The 10927-nt window shown below is 37.1% G+C and overlaps 1 protein-coding gene across 1 annotated transcript; it reads right to left on the reverse strand.

Moving 5' to 3' along the window:
• Positions 1-7796: 7796 nt before the first annotated feature.
• Positions 7797-9286, reverse strand: mc4r (melanocortin 4 receptor). Its single transcript, XM_041246593.1, has one exon. The coding sequence runs from the start codon at positions 9284-9286 to the stop codon at positions 8282-8284; it is 1005 nt and encodes a 334-aa protein (XP_041102527.1). The 3' UTR covers positions 7797-8281.
• Positions 9287-10927: the final 1641 nt, after the last annotated feature.

A 10927-nucleotide genomic window follows, 5' to 3' on the forward strand; every position in this document is an offset into this window, starting at 1 on the left:
TTTTTCACAGCAGCTCTAAAGTTAATTAAGCCAATTTCCAAATCTTAAATAAACTCTATATTGTGAGGTAAGGTTTATGAATATAATGAAACCCTGCAGTCACATATGCCAACATTATTCAATGAATGTAAATATTCCTAAATGCTGCATGAACAAATGGTGCTATGGCAACAAAGAGCAACATTTTGTTCATCAAGGCAAACGCTAGGGCTGTGGTTTTCTTAAAGGCAATGTTGGTGGCTCCTGATTTGCGTGTAGCTTCTGACTCCTACCTTTTCTTTATTGGTCAGCGCTAACGGAAACCTGCAAGCACCCAGCTCAATCACAATGTGAAAGGAATGGCACAATCCGACGCAAGCATAAAGCACTTTAAAAAAAAAAAAAAAAAAGCATTTTGCAGCATTTCTCAAAAAACGTTTTCTGTAATTGCTAAAGCTTACTGTAGCAATCTTGACAAAGACGCCAAGTATGGGGTCTGTGAAGAATATCCAAAGCATGTGGCTCAAAGAAATCAGCTCTTTGTCAAGCAGTGCTCCTCAGCCTTACAATCAGTACAGAGTATCTGGGAAGGCCCTGCCCCTTTAAAGCAATGTTGCTATCGCAACATAAAGGGAGACTGACCCCTTCACAAGACAGTCACAGACTGTGGAAGGGGTGTGGGTAATTCACTGACTAGGAGACAGACAGGTGTAATTGAAAACACCCCCCAGGTGCCCAGTTTTATTTGAGACCAGTTCTTGCTTTTTCCAGCAGAGGGCACTGTTGACCGTGGGCTGTCTATCAATGATGATAGACAGCACCACGGAAATACCACAGCTGGTACGTGAACAGCAAGTGCACTCGCAGGTGCTCAAAGAAATAATAATGAAAACAGAAGACGAAAAGAACAAGGGAAAATAAAACAGTAATAAAACTACAAATAAAAGGTGCTGCACTCGGCAGCGTTATCCCGGTCGCCACTACTCGCACGACCCGGATCACCATCCTACTCTGTCGGCTAACTAGCCTGTTCTTTCACAATACGCCGGGGTCTGCCCAAGGGTTCCCCGCTCTCTCTGTCTCGCTGTGAAACTCTTTCTTTGTTTCGCCTGATTCCCGGTCCTGAATCAGAGCTTCCGCACTCTCGGCGCGTCTAAGTGGGCAGACCTGAGGAAACAGCAGAGCATTTTTTTATAGGGCTAGCAATCTGCCAAGACTCGCCTCTCAGCCATTCAGAGAGGGGGAAAGTCCATATACCTACCTTCCTACCTCCCCGTGTCACTGCCATGACTCACAGGTGGTTGTTGGAAGACTGCCGCCCTCTTCCTGCAGTACTGTGAACACGACAGCAGAGTCAGCACAGATCTCTCCCTGCTACACAGACTTACACAATCAATCAAGGTGACTTACACATAAACAGGCACCAAACTCACTTACAGGATACAGGGAAACAAATACAGGGTGACCAAGCAAATATAATCCAACTATATATATGCCTTGCAGCTACTATTTACATGAGATCTTCAGCTGCTGGGCAGCAAAGGCTTGTTGTGTCATCTCCCCAGAAAGTCCACAAGATGGCACCGCAGCGAGCACACATACTATTGCAGAAGTACCTGTTTTGAGTTTCATGTCATTAGAATGTAGATTGTGAAACCTGAAGTAGAACAGTATATAGGGGACCTAAAAAATACACATCTTAATATATGGATTGTCCATATGTTGTTTGTAAAACCAAACACTGTCCATAGCTTGTTATTACTGTTTAAACGTGTGAAAACAAAACAAACAAATGTGGTGGATCCCTCATGTAAACAGTATGAATTTCTCAGCTTTAGCAGGAGATTAAATCGGATCCATATGGGAAATTATCTGTATATTAATAAGCACTTAAAGTGCAAATACAACACATGCATGCTTAAAATATCAATGGTTCTATTAATTCATTCATTCATTTTATTTATTTATTTATTTACATATGTATTTTGGGATTTATGAAGCAAAATATCAATATTTATTTGCTTCCATAAATACTAGGCAAATAACATTAATCCAGATACACTTTGTCCATAAAGCATACAAATGTATACTTTGCATTTTAAAGTTTACTACAATATATTAGTGCAAATTAAAAAAAAAAAAACTGCACAGGACACATGTGCATTAATTATTGACTCTTTTTGAGCAGATAACTAATTAAAGTTACTACGTTGCTGTTTTTCTGGTTTACTACGTAAGATAGAAATTCATCTTCATTGTTTTTCTAATTACTGTCTTTTTTGGGTCTATGAAAATTTATCACCAACAATTTATCACCAACAATTCATCACCAGCAGTTCATCACCAGGTACAATTCATCACCAGCGACAATTAATCACGGAGGGTACATTATCAAATCACAGCTGTTTAAAATGCAACAGGTGAAAATGACCGGTGCGGCGCGTGTAGGTAGTTCAAAATTTCAGCGCTTCTAGTGTTAAAATCAAGGTTTGAAAAGCAAGCTTGTTATTTATGTATTTCTTTTTTTGCTTGTTTGTTGGTTGGGTGGTCACGAACTAGTAAAAGTTAGTACATTATGGGTTTTATTTATGTAATTTGTAAGTGAATATGTACTGTATCTGTTATTTATGATTTATTAGCTCAGCTTTTATTGTGGCCTTAATCGGTGAGTTATTGTCCGTGACGAATTGTCGCTGGTGATTAATTGTTGGTGATGAGAAGAGACTCACCTTCTTTCTAGGTTCTTCAGAGTGGAACAACCTGATACTGTCCTTAACCTATCCTCTAGCACATGGGATAGCCAAATGGTTTTCAAACTTTTTAGGCCCCGTACCCCTTTCCAAAAAATCTAGTCTACCGTGTACCGCTATCTGAGATAGAGTCACAATATACCTATGACACAAAAGTTCTAATTACTAGGCTTAAGTACTTATTGATGTTAATTGAAATATATGTATATATATATATATATATCGTCAATCGGTCTGTTAATCGTCGCCAGCTATTAGTCTGGTCGACGCAGACCACAGCGGAGTACCCAAGCCTTTCGGTCTCATGCCAGGCACATCCAATTCCGTCCCATTTCTTGTCGGAGCTGGTCTCTCCACTGAGTGGCTGGACGACCGAGCGTTCTTTTGATGTCGAGTGGCAGCCATTCAGTCACGGCCAGTGTCCATCGGCCGTCGGCCCTCCTTGTCAGGTGGCCGGCCCAGCGCTTCTTCGACTTGTCGGCCAACTCGACCGTGTCCTTGACCTAGGTCATTTGCCGCATCTGCTCGTTGCTGATCCGGTCCGTCCGCTTGACGCCAACCATCCGGTGCTCGATCGCCCGTTCGGTGACGGCCAGTTTCAGCCGGTCGGCCGCAGTCAGCGACCATGTCTCTGCGCTGTAAAGCATCGCCGGCAGCACGGTGCTGTTGAACAATTCGACGCGCCGGGTCATGTTGTTGCCCATGTTGTTGACCACCTCGGCGATGGAGGCGTAGCTGATCCAGGCGGCCTTCCGTCTGCGCGCTAGCTCGCGACTGTTCTTGTGCTCCATCGTCAGTTCTTGGCCCAGATAGATGTAGCTGTCGACCTGTTCGATTTGGTTCTGGCCGATGTGAATGGTGTTGTCGGCGACCTGTGCATTTCACATCCACTTGGTCTTGGCCATGTTGATCTTGAGGCCGACTGTGGCACCGGCCTGGTTGAGTTCAGTCAGTCGCTGCTGCACGTCGGCCACCGAGCTGCCGATCAGCACGATATTGTCGGCAAAGCGCAGGTGGTTGAGCCATTGGCCATTGATCTTGATGGCGGTGTTGTCCCAGTTGAGCTGGCGGAATACGTGCTCCAGGCAGGCGGTGAAAAGCTTATAAGATTATATTATTATATATATATATAATTTAAATGCTTAAATGTGATGGATGTGCCTGCTATTCAGTATGATCATGTTAAGACAATTCCGGTCCTTAAAGGGTTGAAAGGGCATGTCCTTTATTAACATAGGAATTAATATGTGAATATTTGATTATGTGCTTTGGCGCAAAGCCAGTCAGCGATCATTTGAAAATAGTCCATTTATTTGCACAAGAACAGGTGAAAAGCATATTAGCGTGCAAAAAAAGGAGCAGAGCAGAGTCTGGAAGCACACTGGGAACCAGTGAGTAAACCGACGACACTGTTTTTAAGGGGAATCAACCAATAGGACTCAACAGAACTTGCGTTAAAAACGGAGGATAGAGTCTTTTCTAAAACACCTTGTGTATATATATAAATATATATTAGTCACACGTGTATATATATATATATATATATATATATATATATATATATATATATATATATAGTACTGTGCAAAAGTTTTAGGCAGGTGTGAAAAAATGCTGTAAAGTAAGAATGCTTTCAAAAATAGACATGTTAATAGATTATATTTATCAATTAACTAATTGCAAAGTGAGTGAACAGAAGAAAAATCTACATCAAATCCATATTTGGTGTGACCACCGTTTGCCTTCAAAACAGCATCAGTTCTTCTAGGTACACTTGCACATAGTTTTTTGAAGGAACTCGGCAGGTAGGTTGGCCCAAACATCTTGGAGAACTAACCACAGGGTTCTGTGGGGGCCATACCATCACTTCCAGGACTCCTTGTTCTTCTTTATGCTGAAGATAGTTCTTAATGACTTTCGCTGTATGTTTGGGGTTGATGTCATGCTGCAGAATAAATTTGGGGCCAATCAGATGCCTCCCTGATGGTATTGCATGTTTGGTAAAACTACAGATTATTATCAACTAATAATCCAGGTGACAAGAAAATTTAAAAAAAGATGACAGAACAAACATTGCTTTTTCAAACACTAGCACTTCCTCTTCAGGTAATTCACCTCCATTCTCTAAATAAAGTCAATATTAAAGAAATATAGGAAGGTGGAAAAGGAACAAAACTATGGAAAAGTGTAACCGATGAGAGGTGCCTGTAGGTTTTAACAAAATACTAAATAACTACATTGTGGTTTGTTTGCTTTTAAAGTGCTGCTCTAAATATATGTGTAGCAGATAGTCATGGCCAAGGCTGTTCCTAGCAGGAAGGAGACCTGGAGGCTGGAAAGCTACAGTTTAAGTGCTGTTGTGCACTTTTATTAACAAAAACAAAACAAACACAGGAAAAAATAAACAGTTTAAAAAAAAAAAAATCTAAAAAACACTCCTTACTATCAGGCTGGGCAGTCATCTTCACTGAATTGTTCTTTTTCCCTGTTCCTTGTTCTTATTACATGAACAAAGCCTCTGGCTCCCTTTTACCATGCGGCTGGGGCTTGATTGGTAATCAATTAGTCAATCAAGACCCAGCCACATTCCACATGTCAATCTGGCAGGGATGGAATTAACCCCATCCTTGCCAAAATTATATTAAAATTAAGGATTCTTTATTTACATAATACACACTATTTACACGCAAGGTTAGTTAATGTACATGTAAAAAGGCTGAAATTAAGATTTTGCCCATTTTAGACATATGTTGTACCCCTTAATAATGTTTTTTAATATTTGTTACAAAAATGTAATTGACGTTAATAGCAATCTACAGTTTTGTTTAACAATCTTAATATTATTTAGTCCTAGAAGTACTCTTTGTATTGCATGGAGCCTGCACTGTGGTAGGCATGCATGCAGACTTTTACTTTTTATATTTGCAGCAAAAACTCCAGAAGTGCTAAATCAAGAGGGCACTCCACATCTTCAAATATGAAGAAAAAGGCTTTCAAAAATGTAAACTTGAGCAAAGCATTACACATTAACAGCACCATTAGCTGAAATAATGAGAGCTGCACCACATTTTTTACATTTTTATCAGAGGTTGAGAAAAGCTTTTGGATTTTGCACAAAGATGTGCAGCATGTTGGGCAACAGAAGTACAAATAAAGATCTAACTAAAGATAATAAAGAGCTACTGCCAATTACTTACAAATGTAAAAAGGAAAATCTATATGAAATATGTACAGTAGTTCTTTGTCCAGGTTTGAAATATGGTTAGTCTATCTGTATTGTGTTATGTGGCAGTGAATCCCCACTTAGTGTATGGCAATTACCTGCATAATTTTACATGTTTCTTAAAATATGGGATTTTATTTTAGATTGAAATGTACTAAATTGAAATGTATAAAACATACAGCAAATTGACAAAACTATGATGAAGACTGGTACATATTCATCAACATGATGTAGAAATTAATTAATTTACTTTGTAATTATATAAGCATATAACGTATGTCATATTGATTGACGGTGGATGGTTCTTTTGTCATATTGGTATGTATGCATTTAGTGAGCTGGTAGCTACTGGGTGACATGTCATGCTTTATAAGTAGCCACTTAATTTGAATCACAACCTCAGCATTGTCTTGTGTGTGAGATAAGATATATATTGCCTAATTTGTGCACCAAATGAGACAAGCAGGGTAGAAAATCCTATGTAATAAAATCAATACCGCATTTCAGAGTGTGCACACCTAGAGTTAAACAATCCTGACCTGCAGATAGAGACCATATTTGCACACCCAGTTGTATGGTATTGATCACACAACTGTTGAATTGACTCCAGCGTATTTATAGTTGCCTTATATTTTGCTATGGACACCTGAATAATCAAATCAATTACCACACATTTGTTCGTGATTAAACATAAATGATGCAAAATATATTGACACCATGAGCTATTTAATACTTGCAATGTACAGCAGTTTGTATCAGCAGTTCCAAAATTACATTTACAGACATAAACATCATGCATATTTAACGGGTAACAATACATTTAAAATGTACCTATATCAATTAAAAATAAAACGAGTTACAATGTAATTACATATCCAATAAGTTTGTTTTATACAATTGTGTTCTTACATATATTGTATAAAAAGATGTACACATGAAGTACATTGTAACTATACATAATAGCATTGTAATTATGTGTAAGTATTTACTGAGTAACTATTATGTAAATACACAGTAATTGGAGACACTTCATGTAAAGTGTTACCAGAAACATAAAAATGAATTGTCAGTTCTCCTTAGTATTTATAAATTAAATAATGGTCATGGTAAATTACAATTTAACGTTAAAGTATTATTAAGGCAATATAGAGCAAGTCACAATATAAACTGTAATAACATTATTTACAGATGCTTTATTAATATTTACGGTAACTGTGAATTTTCCAGTGGGCAAGTTGCCTTCCCATAATAAATTTACAGAATGGTACAGGTCATTTGTTCTCACATTGGGTCCATCTCCAATAATGATGTTATTTGATTAAATATTGAATATGAAGCATGAATGAAGGTTTACATATTAAATAATCTGCATTGTTCATACATGATTTCATTTGAATTACCAGTACTTAACAGTGTTACTGAAAATAGTAAAGTTTGTCATTTGTTTTGCATTGATCTATTGTATTCTTCTTTAATCTTTTTATTTACAAAATAAATGAGTAATTCAAATAGAAAAGCTATAGAAATGTATTTAATTCTTTATTGATACCGTGGCATATATATATATATATATATATATATATATATATATATATATATATATTTATATATCTATATAATATATATATATCAAGAAAAATTATTTATTGTCACATAAACGTTACAACTTCGGGTACTAAACACTATAAACACCATACTGGAGTCTGATGAGATGACTAAAACAATACAACACTCAGGCATGACAAAAACAGTAAGTAAACTAGGTAAACTTGAGAAACCATTGAAGACACAATTCAATAACAATGTAGTTTATCCTGCAAAAACAATTAGAATTCCACAGATAACATTAACCAAAATATATTCCTTACACATTCAAAACATACTGCTACTACACATGTTTGCTCGACTACAAAGTCCATAAATGGATACATGTTTGCCTACATTAACAACATAATTAAACATTTATTTACACAGCAGACTTCTGGAACCATAAATAGTACAATTTGGGTTTCATAACACAATAAAAAGAATTGCAAAATAAGGCATTGCGTGGTTTATGCCTTGCAGTGATTAATTTGTGTTTGTCAGGAAATAAGATGAACAAATAACTTGCAAACTGCGCAAAATGAAAAACTGCAGTTCTGAGAATGAATTTGCCCTCACAGTTTAATTGTTTAATATCAGCATCCTGGATTGTTTAATTAGCAACCTGGATTGGTAGAATATGTTAGAAATGTGGTTGAAATGAAATCAACATAGGCGGTTCATTTTACTTAGGAATGCAGTTGTTCTATAGTAAAATAGTGACTGCAAACTGTGCCGTTTGTTTTTAGTAACGGCTGGGCAGTTCACACACACACGTTCCTGGCAAGCTGCAACAGCACATTATTTCTTTAAAGGTCTTGCGCATTTCCTGGCTACGGAATGCATAGATTAATGGATCGATCACTGAGTTACACATTATGAGAATGAGGTACATGTTGAAATGAGACATGAAACAGACACAGTAAGGGTTTCTAGGGCAGGAGATCATAAGGATGAGGTGGAGAAAGAATGGTGCCCAGCATACCACAAAGACACCAAGCAAGATGGTTAAGGTGATGGCTCCTTTCATGTTGGTACCATGGGGGATTGTGCCGTTCCCTGGAAGGACTGCGATTCTTTTCATGTGCAGCCTAGCCAGCATGAACATATGGACATAGAGAGAGGTCATGAGTACAAGCATAGTGAAGAACATGGAAATAAGACAAATTAGGACAGTGGTACTTTTAGAGTAAATTATAAAAAGGATACCAGACACTATACAAAAAGACCAAATACTTGAAATAATAATCACAGCCCTTCTTACAGTCATGATGTTATGGTACCGGAGAGCATAGAAGATAGTGATGTATCTGTCTATTGCAATGGCCAGGAGACTGCAAATTGAAGCCAGCAATGAGCTGCAAATCATAGAATCAAACACATTGTCCATGTTTTTGATCAAGTTGTCGTGGAATGTTAGGTGCCCACCAGTGATCAAGGCCATCACTATAGTTTCCCAGGCGTTTAACACACTTACGAGCATGTCAGCAACTGCCAAACTACAGATGAAGATGTACATAGGAGAGTGTAGGTTCTTGTTCTTTATAATTGCAGCAATAACCAAAATGTTTTCTAAAAGGCTGAAAATACCAAGGACCAGAAACACCTCAGTTGAGATCAAAAGCTGCTCATAACATCCTGAAGAGGAGGAGTCTTTTTCACTGGACTGATTAGTGCCTGCATAAGCACTCAAAGTGTGATTCCTTGTATGGTAGGATGGAATTAATCCGTGGTGATATGTAGAGTTCATTTTATGGATCATGAATCCTGATGTTATTTAGACCATTCAAGTAATTAATCAGTTGAATGAACTTAGATGAGGCTCACATTCCTGAAAGACACTGTGCAGCATTGATTTACCAATTCAATAAGCTCCAAAAACATGCATTGACAGCACTGCACAAGGTAGATCAAAGAATTTACTTACTGGACCGGAGTGTAAGGAAAAATCTTGTCACTTTCCAACCTTTCTCTTGCTGAAACAGCTCTTATTTTCTCGCCATTTATTACTTGTTTAGCATCAGCTTCCTCTAGAGTGTTTTGGTTTTCCAAAGAGGAAAAATGCAGTAGAAAACTTTTTCATTTTAATCGTTTTGTGCTGTGCAAATCCTGTGTTGTCACTGAAGCAAACTGAAGCTCCAGCTACCACTGGGTATTTTATAATTCTGCACTGTGTGCTCAGTCTCCACCCCCACATTTTTATTAACCAGTAAGACATAGGATATGCAGAAGAAAGCAGCACAGCATCACCACTGAAGCTACATACTTGTTCCAGTTTCATAAGAACAAAATCCTAAATGTGTTCTTGGCTGAATTTGTCCTTTTGGTCTATATTGTGACTGTAGCTGAATGCATGTATTTTTGTATTATTATTATTTTAATGGCCAGGCACTGGCAGGTTAGTTGCAAAAAAATAAATAATCTATGAATCAAATGAAGAACAAAATGCCTGGCAGATATTTATTTGACATATGCATTTAATCAATGAAATTAATCTTAGAATGTAATTAACAAAACATTGTAGTAAAGTATCTGATATCTGTTTTTATGCCTGACTCATCTAATAATCTGTAAATAATTAATAACTTGCTATATTTCAAAGGCCATTCGAATTACATTTTTTTATCTTGTGCCTTTTTTACTATGATTGATTTTAGTTAAATATTAATTATAAAATGATTAATTACAAAAAGATGATGGTTAATATCATACTGTACAAATAATTGTATACAGTTGATTTTTTACAATTAAAACCAAATTTGTTATCACTTTAAACTTCTGTATTAGACCGTTTTTCATTAAAATGGTTCCCTTTCAATTCGAAAATAACCATCAACGTATGGGAAATTGCCGTCAGGCAGTAGGGATTGGTTGAGCTTTATAGCAAAGCTGCCGATAGGCTTCTGCGCGAGCTGCCGTGTAAGCCCGCCCCCCTGGGAGCTTACTATACGCAGCGCGCTGAGACTCTCTTCCTCTTTTGTCTTCAACATCGGTAGCGGTAGGTACTAGAGCTCGTATTGATTGTACTCACAAAGTTTAGGCTTGAGAAGCTGGTTTTGGCCCCTTCTACAAGTTTATTTCAGTTACGTTTATTATTGGTTATTGGATTATATAACTGTGTTATATATTATATATATTACTTTATATATATATCCTTCTCGCTTTGCTTCGGCATCACGTTTTTGTTTAATCTCGTGGTCTCCGTCTTCTCCTATTATTTATAATATTATTATAAATATTATTATTATATTGTGTGTTTTTGGGTTGTATATATATCTATATATATATATATATATATATATATATATATATATATATATATATATATATATATATATATATATATATATATATATATATATTCCTGCACGCGTGCGTCGTTGGCTTTTTC

The sequence above is a fragment of the Polyodon spathula genome, chromosome 4 (assembly GCF_017654505.1).
Source record: "Polyodon spathula isolate WHYD16114869_AA chromosome 4, ASM1765450v1, whole genome shotgun sequence".
Lineage (NCBI taxonomy): Eukaryota > Metazoa > Chordata > Actinopteri > Acipenseriformes > Polyodontidae > Polyodon > Polyodon spathula.